At 38.5% G+C, this 19702-nt stretch overlaps 1 protein-coding gene across 7 annotated transcripts in view; it reads left to right on the top strand.

Moving 5' to 3' along the window:
- LOC126260848 (interaptin) overlaps positions 1-19702 on the top strand; it is a 212946-nt gene that overhangs the window by 99806 nt on the left and 93438 nt on the right. For 6 of the 7 annotated variants that reach the window (XM_049958253.1, XM_049958252.1, XM_049958256.1 and 3 more), the window contains 2 exons: positions 766-923; positions 7052-7191. In XM_049958253.1, coding sequence (XP_049814210.1) covers positions 766-923; positions 7052-7191 — 298 coding nt within the window. The remainder of the gene's footprint in view (positions 1-765; positions 924-7051; positions 7192-19702) is intronic. The other variant, XM_049958258.1, reaches the window with a different exon arrangement.

The raw sequence follows: 19702 nt of genomic DNA on the forward strand, positions 1-19702 counted from the left end.
TACAAATGCTTTGCTGTCAGCAGTATCCTAATTAAGTACAAAACAGTAACGTGAAAATGATTTGCAGGAAGCAGGATAGCAATGAAATATTTCAGTTAGCTATCTTATGTTGTATCTGCTGAACACCTAATAATACAAAACTCATCTATGCTCTGGTAAAGTTTTGGCCACCATCCGTTGTTGTAGTAATTAATGTTCCTAATGGATTGTCCACTATGCTAGTTATGTGTTTGTATGTTAATAAAGCTTCTACCTGTGTGATAAAAGGACTGCTAGTAAATATATTGCTGGGTTTAATTAGTAGTGATTTTCAGTTAATAATGAGAAAAATCTTTTAGCTTAAAGTCTTTAACTGAATTTTTTTCTACATGAAATTTATTGTAGAGCATGGCTAGGAGAATGAGAGACTAAATTGGTGACGTGGTAAATTTTAGTGAAAAATGTCCATATAACATTGTATTGTCTGTTAGTGGAGTGCTCCAGTTTTGTTGTTTAATTAATAAAAACAATTAAGAATCATATTTTGAAGATTCTTGCTTGGTATGGTATGTGTGAAAAGCTGTTAGATAATGATTTTTTTTATCCAGATATATCAATGGCATCAGTAACAAACTATTAAATTTATGTCTAAGTTTTTTATGTGGGTCAATTCCTGTTCTCCCTGCACACTCCTCTCCCTTGTGATTGTGGTGGTATGTTTGCAGTATTTATTACCATGGTACTATATAACCACATTAATACCTTGCTTTTTTTAATCTATTGTAGCAGGGTGGATGTGGCAACAACAATTCAGTGGCATCAACTCCTGTGACCTGTTTAGATCAACAACTGCCTGTATCAACTGAAACTTCAGAGCGTGAATTACCAGTTCAATTCACCAGAGAATTTGTGGAAGAACTTATTGAAAACGTCCAGTGTGTTGGGTAATTAAATTTGGTGTTTGATTTTCAATTTATCTGTTATGTATTTCAATACTTATTTTGTGGTATCAAGTCGGGTGGAGTGCGCGCGCGCGCGCCCGCGCGCGCCCACACACACACACACACACACACACTAGAGAGAGAGGGAGGGGGGAAATGTTCCATGTAGCAGAACTAAAAGTTTCAAACAGGAAAGTAGGAAATTCAGGATGGCTTATATGCTAGTCACTGATTCAACACAACACTATCCTGTTACATATACCCTTGATGGTCATAAAGTATATAAGTTAGTAAATTCCACAAGTATGTCTTTAAATCGTCAAAAACATTTTTCACTCTACAGGAAATTTCCATAATTAATTTTTTTCAGTAGTGTGTTGATTACTGGCATTTGGTATTTGTTGTCACTGAGTAACTTCCAGCAGCTGCAGTATTCTCTTAATGTTCAGTTGTTATTAATTAAACAGTTCCTAGAGAATTTTTGTTGTATTATAACATACAGAGAGAACAACATACCAGTGTAAAAATAAATTATAACTTTGTGATGTGTAGAGATTTATAACAAAACTAGTTGCAGAATAAAAGTTTGCCTAGTTAAAAAGTGGTTCAAACAAAACAAAGAAAATCTTCACCAGGCATAGTTTTTAGGATAAAATAGTTTTTCTTATCTCTGGAGTTCAACTGAAGTGTGATATTGAAAGATCTGTAAATTACCTAGTCTACACCTGCTGTAATGTTTTAGTTGGTATGAATCTAGGTTTTTTCAACAGATTTCTTAAGGTTTAATAATAGGTGGGCATATTCAGCTTCTTCGCATTTTTTCATCCATTGGTCCAAAAGTCGTACACGATTTTCATGTTATTTTTTACCTCTTTTTTTTTTTTTTTTTTCAAGAAAATCTGGAATCCCTTATACTCCCAAGGAAACGTAGTGTTTCATTTACAGCTGTGGAAACTGACATTATCATTTTTGTGCATGATGACCAGGTCCCACCAAGTATTTTGATTACTGTATCACTAGTGGTGTGATGTGGTGGACCCACTTACCTACAGCAACAAATCAACACACACATTCAGTTTGATTCTCCTTTTTTTCCCCAAAATATCCAAACTTTGCTGGGAATCAGTTTTTATTTTCCTTTTGATCAGCATTCAGTGAATCTTGAACAGAGTATGTGCGAAGTTCATTTTTCATTTGAAATGTAGTATTGTGTTCATTCTTCTGATGTGCCTATGGCTTCAGCTATGCTTGAGAACTTTAATTGGTGATAATGGACAGATCTGATTTATTCAGATGTGGTTGCTGTTGTGGAATGTTCAGATAAAATGAATGTGACCCGTTTTCAATTTGGCTGCCAATTTCTTAATTGTTGAAAATGCTTTTTACAAACCTTAAAGTAAGCTGGACAGACTTACATTAGCGATATACTGTCCAAAACAAAGAAGTTTATCGTAGCTCGGTGTTCTCTATCACCTGTTGGAATGAAACCTGCACATAATGACTGTCTTAATGGTAGGTCAGTGAAACAACTCTACAAATTTTCACTAGTGACTTACGCTAGTGAGTGTGTACCTGCACACAGAAACTTGTCTGCTTTATAGTAAATAGTGATCTATCTTAGCCACACAATCACTGTATGATACTCAGAATTTTCTGTAGGAGCCAAAACATTATGACCACCTGCTTAATAGCATGTTAGCCCACCTTTGGAATGAGATACAGCAGCGATTCTGCATAGCACAGATGCAGGAAGCCCTTCATAGATTTTTCGAGCTGTGTGGTGCCAGATTTCTTCACACAGTTTCCATGAATAACGGCTGGTGGTATGTGGTTGCAAGGCTGGCATCTGATAGCATCACTGGATTCAGATAAAATGAATTTGTTAGCGTAGACAGCAATGTCCGCTCAGTATCGTGCTGCTGAAAATGCTGTAGTACATTTCTGGCTGCCTTGTGACACAATAATTCATTTTGCTGGAAAACACAATTGCTGTTCGGAAAGACAACAAGCATGAAGGGATGTAAATGACCCGAAATAATTTTGATGTAGTCCACAGCTGTTATGGTTCCTTCAATTACTATCTCAGATCCCATGGAAGCCAAAGTGAAAATCCCTCACAGGATAATACTACCCTCATTGGCTTGCTCAGTTGACATTTCAAGGAGCCTGGATGATGACACACCAGGATACAACCATTGACATATGGTAACAAAACAGAGTTCATCCAACCAGATGACACTTTTTCATTGATCCAATGTCAATGATCCCACGGCCATTGTAGTCATAATTGATAACTTGTTGGGTAAATGTGGGAGCACATATAGGTTGTCTGCTGTGGAGCCCCATTGTTCAACAATGTATATTGTATGATGTACTCCGAAATACTTATGCTTTCACCAGTATTGTACTCAGTCACTAGATCTGCCACATATTTCTGCCTATCTTGTTTTACTCATCTGGCAAGCAGTGGACATCATTGCCTAGTCATTTACTCGTGGTTTTACCATCCGTCAACCACCTTTCGTATATGCCCACAACAGTAGCACGCAAACAGCCAACCAGCTTCTCCATTTCTGAGATTTTCAGTCCCAAGTACTGCACCATAACAATCTGCACTTTGTTACAGTTGCTTCTGTCAATGGATTTTCCTCACTTGTAGCCTGTACCATTGCTAAATGGATTCCCCATTAGTCTCTGCTCCACTTACATACTTCCCCTACTGTACTGCACCTCCACAACAGCATCAGGTGGCATTCAGTCTTGTGGCAGGGAGTTGTTTTTATGTTTTGGCTCATCAAAGGATATTGGATGTAGTTTTGTTGGTAATTTCTGCCACTCGTTTCATAGAAAGATGTGGCCATTGCATCCTTCCAACAACATGGCACATTTTTTAGTTTATGCTGTCTGCTGTACATTTTGAGTAAGTGAGGGGCAAACTCAGCTGTAAATTCTGTGTAGGAACTGAGAGAGTTGCTTCAGACTTTCTTCAATTTCTTTTTATTTCAGCTGATTCATAATGCCAGTGAAAGCAATATCAATATCCACTCATCTTTCCTATAAAAACATAACCAGCAGCTGCCTAAAAGCAGTCTGAGGAAGGACACGTTACCAGCATGTTGCCAATCCCTCCAGCCATTATTGCCAGTAGATGAATTATAGTGATGCTGTTGCTGCTTCTTTATTCACTGGACCTATGAGGCTAAGTGGACCTCTTTCCAGACCTCTACCTTTGAAAAATTCTGATGGGGTACCATGAAATAAACCTAGGTTTTCTGCACTGAAGGCAATGATGCTAACCATGGTTACGGAGGTGGTCCTCACCTTTCCATTAGGGCAAGAATTAAATCTGGGGAATTAAATCTTGAGCTTCCTTGGTGGAAGAACATTTGAAAGCAGAGTTCAGAATTTCTGCTTTGGTGTTGCTATCATCAATTTGGGTCTCTGTGTCATCTATGAGCATCTGGACACTACCTTTGATGCCACTAACTGCCTCGATTATTTCTTTGTCAAAATGACATCTAGTTTTTCTTTCTCCTTTTTTTTCTTTTAATGTAATCAGTGAAACAACTGAATGCGGAACCTGCAGTGAAGTGGATTTATTGTGACAACTGGAACTTTTTACCAAGCCGGGAATTCAGATCTGCTTTATCACAGGCCAGGGAGCTGGCACAACTCTACTTCCCACTCAAATTATTAACATCACTGACTTTTCCAAACACTACAATCATATTTTATCCTGCATTATATGTGGTAATAGTACTACTGGCAGAATGGATTTGGTGAAGGGCTTCAGTTTACCCTGCTATAGGGATATACAGTGTTTTATTTATATGATGACAGCACCATCTCTGTCAGTGGACACGAACAAGTATATCTTACGGGCAGGTCCTGATTGCTGCATGTCATTCTGGCCCATTTGTTGGACATTATGGCAGGTGAAGTATCGATTTTAACTAAGAATGAACTGAATGACGTTGGGAAGATGACTGAGACTGATGTCAGTAACATCTGCTTGCAAAATAATGGTACTGCATCGACTGACTAATTGACATACTTTCTGCCCAATGTCAATACTGCAGGTGCCTATTACAGCCTGTGCATGTTGGAGAGGTTGATCCTGAAATACATCAGGAGACTCTGCATGATGTGAAAACTGCGGTATGGTGTGCAATGAATGTAACATAGACTGATCTGTTTTCAGAGTGTTAACAAAAGAAGCTATAATTAATTCCTGCAGGGCTGGCTCTCTCTCTCTCTCTCTCTCTCTCTCTCTCTCTCTCTCTCTCTCTCTCTCACACACACACACACACACACACACACACACACACACACACACACACACATGGGCGAGCGAGCGATTGATTTGTTGAATATATGGTGGTAATATAATTATTTTGTAATGATCTATATTGATTTTAATTATTCTACTTACAGGGAGGGGTCCCCAGTGGTGGGTAGACATTTGAAACCATATATATGTGGTAATGTAGGTTAATGTCAAAGATATTTCACCGTGCAACCATTCACCCTGGTAGGCTCTCATTTGCGAATAATCAATGGAAAAAAAAATATTGGAATTTTGTGTGATGCTCTAAAGCTTTCAATAAATTTCGTTTTACGAAGTACTTCCATAGCCTAATGGTTATTGTACTAACCTTGTATGTAAGAGGTTGTGGGTTTGAATTTCTATAGGTGTTCGATATTTTTTACATTTAAATCGTCGAAATGACTGATCATTATTTTTATTTAGTTAATTGGTTTAAATGTATTTTTTTATGTTCCTAAGTGATATTTTAATTATTGTATTACATTTTTCAATTGCTCTCATATTTAATTCCTGTAATTCATTTTACAGTTGGAGTCTTTGTGCATTTGAAGTTAATTATCTCTCTTAATCTGTCATAATATTTAAAATTTGGAACTACTGATCTATCAGTTAAAAAACTAAAAATGAAATAATCTATTTATATGTGCAGTGGTGTCAAAAATATAATTTTTAATTAAAAGATGTACATTTTCTTGTATGGTAGTCATCATACAAACATTCAGATTTTTGTTGGATAATGAACAAAATAACGCAGATGATTTAAACCGGAGAAGGTAATATAAGTAAAGTGAAATTCAAGCGATATTAGGAATAGAAATAGTGAATGCAGTAAAATGGATAGAAATAAAGGATGATGAAAGTAAATCAATCTTAATACATGGCAATAATCAAAACCACATCCACAGATATTCCAGGTGGGAAAAGAATGATGAGAATTAAAAACGACAGCAATTGAAAAAGTTAAACGGTGGTTAAAATGATGTGAGAAGTCAGTAGAAATAAAAAAATACATTGAAGTCAATAAATGGAATAAAAATAATGATTAAAGTAATTTTGATGAAGTTTAAAAATAGAAAAGGTTCAAAGCACCTAACAAGATTCAAACATACAACCTCTTGCATGATGGTAGTATTATAACCATTACACTATCCAAGTACATCATAAAATGTGGCTCATTAAAAACTGTAAGAGCATCACCCAAAATTCCAATTTTTTTTGTCAACTACTTGTAACCAAGGGCCCACCTGAGTAGTTGCAGGATGTAATACCTTGAATCTTAACATACATCGCCGTGTATAAAGTTTCAAAAAGTTAATCACATTGCTGGGGACCTCTCCTAGCTGATTAATATGAGACACAGGTAAATAAATATTTTGTTTCTCTAGTTTTCTGAGGTACACTATCAGACACAAGGTCCATTTATCAGTTGTAGGCATTATTCAGAGAGCACAGATTATATTCATAGATGTTATACAGAGAGTTGTTACGTTATACACGTGTGTGTTTATGTTGTGTGTATTATTTATTACGTCAGAAGCAAAAATAATGAGCAATACTGATTTATATTTTAAATAACTGGAAACTGAACTTGTCTTTAGGTGGAAGTGTACTATGCTTTGTACTTTCCTAAGTAGTGTATCAAATGTAAAACAAGGTTACCAAATTCCATCCTTAGCCCTCCTGCTATCAGTCCTAAAATTCCAATGATTTGCTATGATTATCTTTTGTGTTCTAAATGTAATTTCATAAGCTATTACTTTAATTTATTCTCAATGGTCAGTGATGATATTTGGCTTGATATCAGTGACAAAACAGCAAGTGATGTACCTCATCACACTACAGAAGCAGCATCTCATTTAAAATTCGAGACTCAAGAATCTTTACCTGGTTCGCTGCCAGACCTCCTGTTACCTGAAGCAGCATTCAAGAAACACTCAGACACAGGTAAATAAATATTTTGTTTCCTCAGTTTTCTGAAGGTTTTTGTACACCATCAGACACAAATGTGTTTGTTACAATTCGAAATCAAATACTCTGGTAACCAATTACGTTGTGGTGGAATTCACACAACTGCTTTAGGTTCAACAGATCATTCTCAAGTCTCATAGTCAGCCACTCTCAAAGTTCGGCGTCTCAAAGCAGCAAACCTATTTCAAAGCGAATGCTATTTGGAATGTTATTGAACTTTACCACATTCCAGTGAAAATTCCATGAAGCCATAATGGCAAGATCTGCAACATATGTGGGTTGTTAATAGTTTAATGCGTGTCTGAACCTTTTAAAACATAATTGTGCCCAAATATCTTTATTTTTTGTAAATATTTCAATATCAGTTTATCATTTATTATAATGAAATGACCGTTCATATGATACACGTTTCTCTGAAACTTTCATATGAAGGGAGAGCTTACAGATTAGCTGCATGTGCAACAGTGAATCATTGTATGCAAAGATAAATCTTATACACCAGGAAAATCCAAAATACAATGAATCCTGTTAATCAACTTTCGTAGATTTCTTGGTAAACAACCCAGCAATATAAAGAATGGATAGAAACAGTCTGAAAATCTTGTACATGTGTTGCTGAGTAGCTTGTGCTGAAAAGCAGTTGAAAAGAAAAAAATTAGATATCTCTCACCATTTATGGGTTAATTAGTATGGATATTAGCCATCGGGATGTTGAATGTGCAAATGCAAGTGGCCCAGTGTTGCTTGTTCACATTTTGTAGACATTAGCACATGGAACCACTCCGCCTTTGTCTCATGTTTGAGTCTTATTACTGTCCCATGTCCAATTTTTGCATTACACTCTTGGTTTTAGGAAACCAAACAAAGAACACATTTGGTGATACTGGCCGCTTGAATTTGCATGTGCAACAGCCTGATTAGCTAACTTCAATGCTAATTAACTCGAAAATGCCACAGCATATAAATTTATTATTATTTTTTTTTCTCCCTCCCCAGCAATTATTTCTCAGTGCAGTCTACGCTACAACACCCTTACAAACTTTCTAACCACCTTGTGTAGGTAAGCTGCATTACAACTTCAGGAATAAGTTAGATGTGCAAGATTGTCATCATTAACATATAAACGATTTTGCACTTTTTTGTAAATGTAAGAGTTGCATTAAATAGCTTCTGTTTTTCTACTTTCTGCTTGATTTTTTTCCCCCCCTTCCGTGTTATTAAGAGTGTAATGTTGTTGGTGTTGCTGTGGGAGTCCAACATAGACTCAAGGGACTTAATGCCTTGCAACCTATAGGAGTCCACAGTGGATTCACTTTGTTTCTGCATATTTCACTTAATAATGGTTTAACAGCCTAACATTTGCAGCAGCTCAACATCTTGAATTATAGAAAGAGGCCAGTGCACTTCAGAACTGCGATTGGCCCCTTGAATTGTGGGTGCAGTGTGACACAGTGTGGATTGTGGGTCTTTGCAATTTATCAAGGTCACAAAAAATGCTTAAGACTTTATTTACAATTTATTAAGCACTCTATTTTGATCACTCATTCAAATAACATTCTGTACAGAAATTAAATGAAATTTTCTAGGGAAAATAATTCCATCTCTGTTTTCCTGTTCTGCCTGCATCGTACAGGTGGTGAAATATTACCAGCCATAGTAGCCTTTTTATCAATATGTGTTAGTTGTTCAAAAATGTTTTCTAACTGGATAATGGATGGTATCAAGTTCGTTGTAAACACATATTCTGTTGATGTTATACTTGCCATTCGGTGTTACTGTAGCTACTGTTTGGTGCCTTTTGTCCCACGTCATCTGAACTGCTTAATCAATAAAGTGTTTGCATTTGTTGTTCTCTGTAGCACTCTTTGTTTTTTTTATTGCACCATTGCTTCATTGTGGCAACCATTTCACCTCCGTGTTTTCCAGAATTAACACATCCCTCCAGTCATGCTATTTTTGGACTACTTCTCCAGTGTTCTTTTCTTGACTCTCTCCTTTTGCTAACTTTTGTCACCTTTTTTTGTTTAAATTTAATACCGTGCTGAAATTGCACAACCCTTTTTGTCTAGGACACCACGTTTTTGTAAATATACGCCGTAACATTCAGTAAAGGAGAAGATTATCATTGTTTGCATTTTCATTATTATTATTAAATTGCAAGTGCTTCAAGAAGATTAGGAATCTGTTCTTTGACATTACTTTTTCTATTTCATTACTGCAAACTTCCTTCCTTGACCAACATGATTGTTAGGTGGCAAACTGACAGAAACCCATCCAAATTACAATCTTTCTACTTCTTGAATAGAATTTTTTTCTCATCAGTGAAGATGAGAATTAGGATAAATATTTTCTTGGATATAATCTTCAGGCTTTCCCAGTGCACAGTGTTTTGGCAGTGTGACTCATTATCTTTGTCAGAGGCTACTGGGATTGCTTGTCAAGTGGAAAGGGCCTTCCCCCTCCTTGGTCAGTTCTAGGCATTCTGTATGTTGTCTGCCCTGCGAGAAGCATCCTTAGGCATTCCTTCTTCATACGGTGCATCACACCGAGCACTGGCATTCCTTCTTTGGACCTGTGTGCTTGCGTACCATTTTCAGTGTGATGCAGTATCAGGTGTTCCCTCTGTGGTCTACATTCCGCTAGAAGCATACTTGAGCTGCATCCATCCACAACGGTTGTGCTGCAACACGCAGTGCAGAAATGCACTGTGCAGGGCAGTGCAGAATGGCGCTGAGCAGTGCAGATTGGACCAGTGTGTGTGTTTGGTGCGCAGAAATTTTCTGGTGTGCGCACATGCACTTCAGTAACAATGCGAAAACGTAAACGCTATCAAACAGCCACACACAAACCATTTCTTTTGATATACTAACACTGCGCAAAACGTGTTCATTGTTGCACAAAGCAGCGTGATTTGGCATCCACACCGGATGCGCCATGCTGCACTGAATCTCTTGTAATGGTTTTGCACAGCCAGCATGAACATGGTTTTAGGTGTTGTGTCTTAGATCTGGTGGGCCAGGCTGAGTGCTGGTGCTCCATATTTGGTCAGCTGTTACTGTCCATGCGTTGGCCTTCCGTCTTCGGTCCGATGTGGTTCGAAGTGTATCTTTATCTCTATTGACTCTAACACTGTCCCAGTATCAGGAGGTCTGTGCCAGAACCCTCGTTTCATCATAGTTCGTGGAATGATTTAGCTTTAGATAGTGCATGGCAATGATTGAAATAGTTGGCTGTTTTAGTGGGGTATACCTCCTATGTTCTTTGCACCTGCTTTCCACTGCCCTACTCATGTGACAAATTTACAGAGTGTGATATTGGCAAGGTATGTTATAAATTCCTGGTTTTTGTAGTCCCGTGTCATCCTTCACATTTACTAGGGTTCCTCTTATTTTGAGTGATGTTAAGATTCCTGAGACTCCTGCTGATTTTGGCTGAAACAGATCGTATATAGGGAGGGTACATCATAGTCATTGCTTCATCTTCCTCTGTGTATAAATCCTGTAGACTCACTTGAACTGATTGCACAGAAATTTGATGATACTCTGTTGCTCTATGGGAGTCAATATTATGATCAGACTGAAGGTATAACTATAGGCAGCCCTGTTTCCAGTGGTTGCCAGTATATTTATGGAGAGATTTGAAAATCATCATTTTGCTTCAGCTTCCTTGTTTTGAGTCTTGTTGGTAGGCTGTTTCCGTTCTTCGTGATAGTTCCAACAGCTGGTGTCCGATGTTCCTACAACATCTTCAGTACACACACACTTGTAAATTGACTCCTTGGGTAAAATATGAACTGCTACAGCCAGTAGTCATGTGCCATGCACAAAAATAGATTCAAGCGAATGAAAAAGCTGCACCAGTACAGGATATGACTGCCATACACGTGACCAATACACGCATGCCCATATGGCGTACTGCCATAATGCTGATTATGTTAATGCAAAACACAAAAATGTATTTACTTGCCACTGGAACAGTATGTTAATTAAGATGAAGCTCAAATTACCATCAGACTTTGACTGCTGAATATGGTATCTAACCTTAGGACATTGTGTTTGTGGAAGTGACAAAAAAAATTTTAAATGGTACACAGTCATGGATTTGAATGTGAAACATACTTGGCAACTTCATTATTATCTTCAAGAGTTGTCTGGCCATTAAATTTATGGTGTCCAGAGCTGAAGTCTACGTAAACCAGAAGATCGTAACAGATTTGACACATTCATGTGGTGGAAATCATATGCTTCTTTTTCTTAAGCGATGTTTGGACAATTGAGGACCAATATTGACCAAATAATTTCAAATTCTAAGGAAAGGTATTCAGTGAAATGCATGCAGTCTCCTCTTGTATAGACCAGGGGTTCCCAGACACTTTGGCACTGTGCACCACTTGACAGTTTAATATACATGTTAGAAATATGACACACACAAGTAATAAGGTTTCATAGAAGAACTATTTTACAGTCATTCGTGTTCACCTTACCCTACTTATTTGTAGCGAATAATATGAAATTATGGGTCACTGCTGATACAAATATTTACTGACTGAGAGAGGAACTACATTAAAAATATTTTTGTAATTTGTACATCACTAATAATATAAACCAGTTGTCCAAAAGAGTAATAAATTGAACATGGAATATCGTAAATTGAAGTGCAAACAATTAAAAAAAAAAACAGAATCAAATAAAAAAATCATACTTCAAAATCAGTAATTAGTCAGTTTTCAAATTTAGATTCTGATGAAAAAACATTTGCATGTTTCAGCTGGAAGCACATTGCTGTTTATCTTAAATCAGAGCATCAAAGTCTGGCTCGATGAGCTTAATTTAACTCTCAAGTTTTTTTCCAACACCAATTCTGTTTCTGTCCAGCAACTCAGAAAACCCACTTTCACACATGTAAGCAGTAAAAAATGGCACGGAAAATCAGATGCTTGTTTGAAAAGACAAGGTTTTTTTCTGCCCACATCAAAAGGAAAGTAGGGTTTTCTTTTTGAAAGCATCCTCCATCAAACTGGTGTTTGTTTCGTCTGGTATTTTTGCAGAAAATGAATTTTTTATCCAGTCATATTTTGCATAATAAATGACTTTCAAAATCTTTTTGAAGTATCTTTAAATGTATAATAATGTCTCGAACTAAATCTTCAATGCCAGGTAGTTTGCTGTCTTCCAAAAAATGATGTAAGAGAAGAGAGTGTGAAAAAGTTGTTATTCAGTACTTGTGAATTGAGGAGAGTCAGCTTTCTTTTTGAAAGACTGTATTTTGTTATCTGCTATGGAAGTTGTGTCTCGTAGTTGTAAGCCCATATTCCAAAAGTGAAACCTGTCAAAGATAGCAGCTAAATAGACTACTCAAGATAACCACTGATCATCAGCGAAAAAGTTCTTCATACCATTCATTGTGACAGAGAAACATAAAAACCTTGGACCCCGGTTCAAATATTCAGTTTAAAATCTTGCTATGAGGCATCCATCTTATTTCAGTATGAAGAAGCAAACTTCTAAATTTACCTGCCATAGCTTCATACACCCCCCCAAGAACCGTGAACCTCGCCGTTGGTGGGGAGGCTTGCGTGCCTCAGCGATACAGATGGCCGTACCGTAGGTGCAACCACAACGGAGGGGTATCTGTTGAGAGGCCAGACAAACATGTGGTTCCTGAAGAGGGGCAGCAGCCTTTTCAGTAGTTGCAGGGGCAACAGTCTGGATGATTGACTGATCTGGCCTTGTAACATTAACCAAAACGGCATTGCTGTGCTGGTACTGCGAACGGCTGAAAGCAAGGGGAAACTACTGCCGTAATTTTTCCCGAGGACATGCAGCTTTACTGTATGATTAAATGATGATGGCGTCCTCTTGGGTAAAATATTCTGGAGGTAAAATAGTCCCCCATTCGGATCTCCGGGAGGGGACTACTCAAGAGGACGTCGTTATCAGGAGAAAGAAAACTGGCGTTCTACGGATCGGAGCGTGGAATGTCGGATCCCTTAATCGGGCAGGTAGGTTAGAAAATTTAAAAAGGGAAATAGATAGGTTAAAGTTAGATATAGTGGGAATTAGTGAAGTTCGGTGGCAGGAGGAACAAGACTTTTGGTCAGGTGATTACAGGGTTATAAATACAAAATCAAATAGAGGTAATGCAGGAGTAGGTTTAATAATGAATAAAAAAATAGGAGTGTGGGTTAGCTACTACAAACAGCATAGTGAACGCATTATTGCGGCCAAGATAGACACAAAGCCCATGCCTACTACAGTAGTATAAGTTTATATGCCAACTAGCTCTGCAGATGATGAAGAAATTGATGAAATGTATGACGAGATAAAAGAAATTATTCAGGTAGTGAAGGGAGACGAAAATTTAATAGTCATGGGTGACTGGAATTCGTCAGTAGGAAAAGGGAGAGAAGGAAACATAGTAGGTGAATATGGATTGGGGGGAAGAAATGAAAGAGGAAGCTGCCTTGTAGAATTTTGCACAGAGCATAACTTAATCATAGCTAACACTTGGTTCAAGAATCATAAAAGAAAGTTGTATACCTGGAAGAATCCTGGAGATACTAAAAGGTATCAGATAGATTATATAATGGTAAGACAGAGATTTAGGAACCAGGTTTTAAATTGTAAGACATTTCCAGGGGCAGATATGGATTCTGACCACAATCTATTGGTTATGAACTGCAGATTGAAACTGAAGAAACTGCAAAAAGGTGGGAATTTAAGGAGATGGGACCTGGATAAACTGAAAGAACGAGAGGTTGTAGAGAGTTTCAGGGAGAGCATAAGGGAACAATTGACAGGAATCGGGGAAAGAAATACAGTAGAAGAAGAATGGGTAGCTCTGAGGGATGAAGTAGTGAAAGCAGCAGACGATCAAGTAGGTAAAAAGACGAGGGCTAATAGAAATCCTTGGGTAACAGAAGAAATATTGAATTTAATTAATGAAAGGAGAAAATATAAAAATGCAGTAAATGAAGCAGGCCAAAGGGAATACAAACGTCTCAAAAATGAGATCGACAGAAAGTGCAAAATGGCTAAGCAGGGATGGCTAGAGGACAAATGTAAGGATGTAGAGGCTTGTCTCACTAGGGGTAAGATAGATACTGCCTACAGGAAAATTAAAGAGACCTATGGAGAACAGAGAACCACTTGTATGAATATCAAGAGCTCAGATGGCAATCCAGTTCTAAGCAAAGAAGGGAAGGCAGAAAGGTGGAAGGAGTATATAGAAGGTTTATACAAGGGCGATCTACTTGAGGACAATATTATGGAAATGGAAGAGGATGTAGATGAAGACGAAATGGGAGATAAGATACTGCGTGAAGAGTTTGACAGAGCACTGAAAGACCTGAGTCGAAACAAGGCTCCGGGAGTAGACAACATTCCATTAGAACTACTGATGGCCTTGGGAGAGCCAGTCCTGACAAACTCTACCATCTGGTGAGCAAGAGGTATGAGACAGGTGAAATACCCTCAGACTTCAAGAAGAATATAATAATTCCAATCCCAAAGAAAGCAGGTGTTGACAGATGTGAAAATTACCGAACTATTAGTTTAATAAGTCACGGCTGCAAAATACTAACGCGAATTCTTTACAGGCGAATGGAAAAACTGGTAGAAGCTGACCTCGGGCAAGATCAGTTTGGATTCCGAAGAATGTTGGAACACGTGAGGCAATACTGACCTTACGACTTATCTTAGAAGAAAGATTAAGGAAAGGCAAACCTACGTTTCTAGCATTTGTAGACTTAGAGAAAGCTTTTGACAATGTTGACTGGAATACTCTCTTTCACATTCTAAAGGTGGCAGGGGTAAAATACAGGGAGCGAAGGGCTATTCACAATTTGTGCAGAAACCAGATGGCAGTTATAAGAGTTGAGGGGCATGAAAGGGAAGCAGTGGTTGGGAATGGAGTGAGACAGGGTTGTAGCCTCTCCCCAATGTTATTCAATCTGTATATTGAGCAAGCAGTAAAGGAAACAAAAGAAAAATTCGGAGTAGGTATTAAAATTCATGGAGAAGAAGTAAAAACTTTGAGGTTCGCCGATGACATTGTAATTCTGTCAGAGACAGCAAAGGACTTGGAAGAGCAGTTGAATGGAATGGACAGTGTCTTGAAAGGAGGATATAAGATGAACATCAACAAAAGCAAAACGAGGATAATGGAATGTAGTTGAATTAAGTCGGGTGATGCTGAGGGAATTAGATTAGGAAATGAGACACTTAAAGTAGTAAAGGAGCTTTGCTATTTAGGGAGTAAAATAACTGATGATGGTCGAAGTAGAGAGGATATAAAATGTAGACTGGCAATGGCAAGGAAATCGTTTCTGAAGAAGAGAAATTTGTTAACATCGAGTATAGATTTAAGTGTCAGGAAGTCGTTTCTGAAAGTATTTGTATGGAGTGTAGCCATGTATGGAAGTGAAACATGGACGATAACTAGTTTAGACAAGAAGAGAATAGAAGCTTTCGAAATATGGTGCTACAGAAGAATGCTGAAGGTAAGGTGGGTAGATCACATAACTAATGAGGAGGTATTGAATAGGATTGGGGAGAAGAGAAGTTTGTGGCACAACTTGACTAGAAGAAGGGATCGGTTGGTAGGACATGTTTTGGGGCATCAAGGGATCACAAATTTAGCATTGGAGGGCAGCGTGGAGGGTAAAAATCGTAGAGGGAGACCAAGAGATGAATACACTAAGCAGATTCAGAAGGATGTAGGTTGCAGTAGGTACTGGGAGATGAAGAAGCTTGCACAGGATAGAGTAGCATGGAGAGCTGCATCAAACCAGTCTCAGGACTGAAGACCACAGCAGCAGCAGCTTCATACAATAATATGAATAGCTGTGGGTTTAGAGCCCTTGCCTTAATGAAGTTTATGACCTTTACTGTGTCTGTCAAAACAATACGAAGAGTTTTGCACTTATGCTTGGAAGTCAATGCTTTTCGGTGGTTGTCTTATACAGTGTTTGCATAAACAGACAGATGCAGCTTTCTTCACTTTTGCTGCCAGCCCTGTTAAGTGATCATATATTGCTATGGGCCTGTCTGTATAAACACATGCATTTTTGCACAGGAATACATGCTTTTAACAAGTGAATGTCAACCACATCGAAAATGTTTCCTGCAGTAGCATTCGACTCGAGCAGTTTCCAAAATAAAAACGTTTCTCCTATATCTTCATGACTGCCAGAAGTACAAAAACAATTAGCTGCACCATGTTTGTGACATCCATAATCTGGTCTGTTTGAAAGGCAAAATAACTGCTCTCCTGCAGTTGTAATAATGACATTTCTTCAATATCAGAAGACATGTCTTTAATTCTTGTTTTTACCATGTTGTTGGCTAGCAGAACATTGTGTATTTCTTTGGGCACTTTTTCACCAAAAACTGCTTGGACCAAGTCTAGCCACGGGCAGTAAGGAAGATTCCTCAACTGTGTGAGGTTTTTCTTCCTCTGCAATTCTAAAACTAACAAGGTATGAGGCTTTTGCAGGGTGTATATGCCCCCGGATTGATTTGATTTGATTTGGACAGGGAAGCTAAAACAGCTTAGGTCTAACCCGCCACAGCCCACACCGAAAATGAGTTTATTGTGCCGTATCGCTCCTTGTATATCTAGTAAAGCTAACCAGTGCCCTTAAATAGTGCAAGGAGTCACTTTACTAGTTGTTAGACACAATTTCTTCAGGTCTAGTTGTCCCGAAGATTCTGTATCTTTTACTCTCCAATGCCATGCATTTGAAGATTTGGTGTGATGTAGTTTCTTCACCCTCATCACATAGGGTTTTCTTCCATTATACCCATTGTGTGTAGTTGTTTTTTGAAATTCCCAGGGCCGGTCATCTGTCGTGATGAGTTTGATCTCTTTCCTATTTAATCCCAGGATTACAGAGCTTCTTTTAAAGCATGGCTTGCGCATCATTACCTTACTATGTTTTTGTTGTAGCACCTTGGTCCATTATTCTACATGCTGTTTTGCAGGACAGGTTCCAGTCTAATAAATGGAGTCTTTACCCCCATCCTGGCCAATCTGTCAACTTGTTAATTGCCACAGATCCCTGAGTGGCCAGGGACCCACACTAGGTTTACCCTGTTGCTTCCCCCTAGCTCCACCAGAGACCTGTGGCATTCTGCAACAATCTTAGATCTCATTGCAGGAACTGCCAGTGATTTCAGGGCTGCCAGGCTGTCTGAATAGATGTAGATGCTATGGTCCTTGTAGCACCTACACATATTCTGTTCTACATATGCCCCGATTGCAGTAATATCAGCTTTGAATACAGAGGCCAGTTTAAGTAGAGAGATAATGCCCTCCAGTCTTGGCTGAACCCTGTACACCCCTGCCCCAACGCCTTGGTCTGATTTCAACCCATCGGTGTCCCCTGTACGGTGTTGAACTGATTTTTCCCACTGCTCCCTGCTTCCAATTATTATATTGTAAGACTTGTTGAAGCAGTTGGGAGTTGTTATATAGGCAGCCGGCATTTCCCCAGCCATTCCCATATTCACCTAACTCATTATGTTAGTGTGTGTGATTCTGGATATCCCAATGAGATCCAGTTTTTGCCAGTTTTAAGTCTGTATGCCCCAGCTGCTGCCTCTGTCTTGACCCAAAGTTGTAGTGGAGGCACGTCCAGCATGGCTTCCATCCTAGCGGTTGGTGTGCTGCTAATTCCGCCTGTTATGGCTAAGCAGGCTAGTCTTTGCACCTTAGCAAGCTCCTTAGCTGCAGCCTGGTGTTCTTCTTCTTCCACCACACTTCAGCCCTGTAGGAAATCCTAGGTCTAACCACCTTGGTGTATATCCAGTGCATACCTCTTTGGCTTAGACCCCAGTTTTTACAAGCCCTTCTGGTACTCACTAGAGTACTTTTCGCATTGGAGCAGATACTCTTAATGTGAGGGGTCCATTCTCGCCTCTTCGTGAATGGCACCACAACAGTCTTCTTAGGATTAACCCTCGCATCCTGTTTAATACACCAGTCATATTCCCCAGGAAAATCCGGGAATTTTTCATCAGGTAGAAAACTGGGGAAAACCCAGGAATTTTTTCTTGTTTTAGTTTTCAATTAACTTTTTTTTGACTGATAAGAACTGATGCTGTTACTGTTTCCCGTTACTACAGAGTAATAATACAGCAATAAAACAAAAAATGATAAAAACTTAAGTTGCAAAGGAAATGTGCCATTTACAACAACAAAACGCGGCACACGCACACACACAAGCATCTGTCAACAGCAAACTGTGTCAAAGGTTTTATGACGGAGACTATGTAATACGTCATGACAATAAGCTGCTTCCAATGAGCGTGACATCGTAACTGTTTACATTAGGTTCATTTGAGCAGTTGCCAGAGGGCTAATGCGCATGCGCAGTTGCATTGCAAATGAGCAGTACCTTCTCCTCCTCCTTCTTCTTCTTCTTCTTCTTCTTCTTCTACTTCTACCTACTTGAGTGCAGGTGTCATCTGTATCGGAAGTAGCAACAAGTAGCCAGAGGCTACCTGGAAAAAAATTTCTGGCGCCCACTGGCTGCCAAATTCAGTCATGTGCAGAGAGCAGTCTGGGAAATAGTGAAATAGTGGGGAGAGTGATACTCTCTACATGACCCATTTTTACGTTTGGTGATTTAGCTGTTTCCTTTTCGTTTACATCTCTCACATCAAATAGAAACAAAATGGATTTCTGTGCCCGGGAGCTATCAAGTGAATTAAAGAACATTCACATCATTACTGAAGGCTAAGATTCTAAAGAAATTTGGCTTTTATTGATCTTTTCTGCTGATGCAGTCAGTGTATTTGAAATGAAGTGTTTCATTCCACACTATTGGCTAGTTTCAACTGTTCGCTAAATTTCAAGTGCTCATTTTCATCCACTGGCATGTATGGCATTATGCCATAATAAAGAACCAGACATGAGGTAATATAGTACTGGTTCTTCAAGAAAACTTAAATACCGAAAACCACACTGAAACGCTTAATATCAAGTTGGGGCCTACTTCATTATGAATCTGGACATACACGAATGTGCACTTCAAGCCAAATTATGCATTTTAGTATGATTTACGAAATTCTGATGCTGTTTAAGTATCCTTTGATGATGTCCTGTTTCTTTTATGACCTAATGTAAGATCTCTCAATGTTTTATACGTATCAACAAACAAGCTTCCTACGTCATTGTAACTGCGCGCGCATATTGACACCTGTTTTGTGGCGCTCTCTATCAGCTGCTGAAACAAACCCATTTCTAACAATCACAGGAAAATATTGTGAATGGTGTTTTGAAAAGCATTCCTTTCAAAGTAAATTTCCTTTTACACAAGATAAATTATGTCGTGTGAGAATGTGCGAGGTCTTTCTTAAACCGTAGAGTGTTTGACTCCCATTTAAAACATAACACTTTGAGGACCAGCCACAGAATTTCAAGCCCAGACGACCAGTCATTTATGTCATCATTTTAAATTTTATTGGCTCTTTTGTCTCATGTA

Source organism: Schistocerca nitens, chromosome 5 (genome assembly GCF_023898315.1).
Source record: "Schistocerca nitens isolate TAMUIC-IGC-003100 chromosome 5, iqSchNite1.1, whole genome shotgun sequence".
Taxonomy (NCBI): domain Eukaryota; kingdom Metazoa; phylum Arthropoda; class Insecta; order Orthoptera; family Acrididae; genus Schistocerca; species Schistocerca nitens.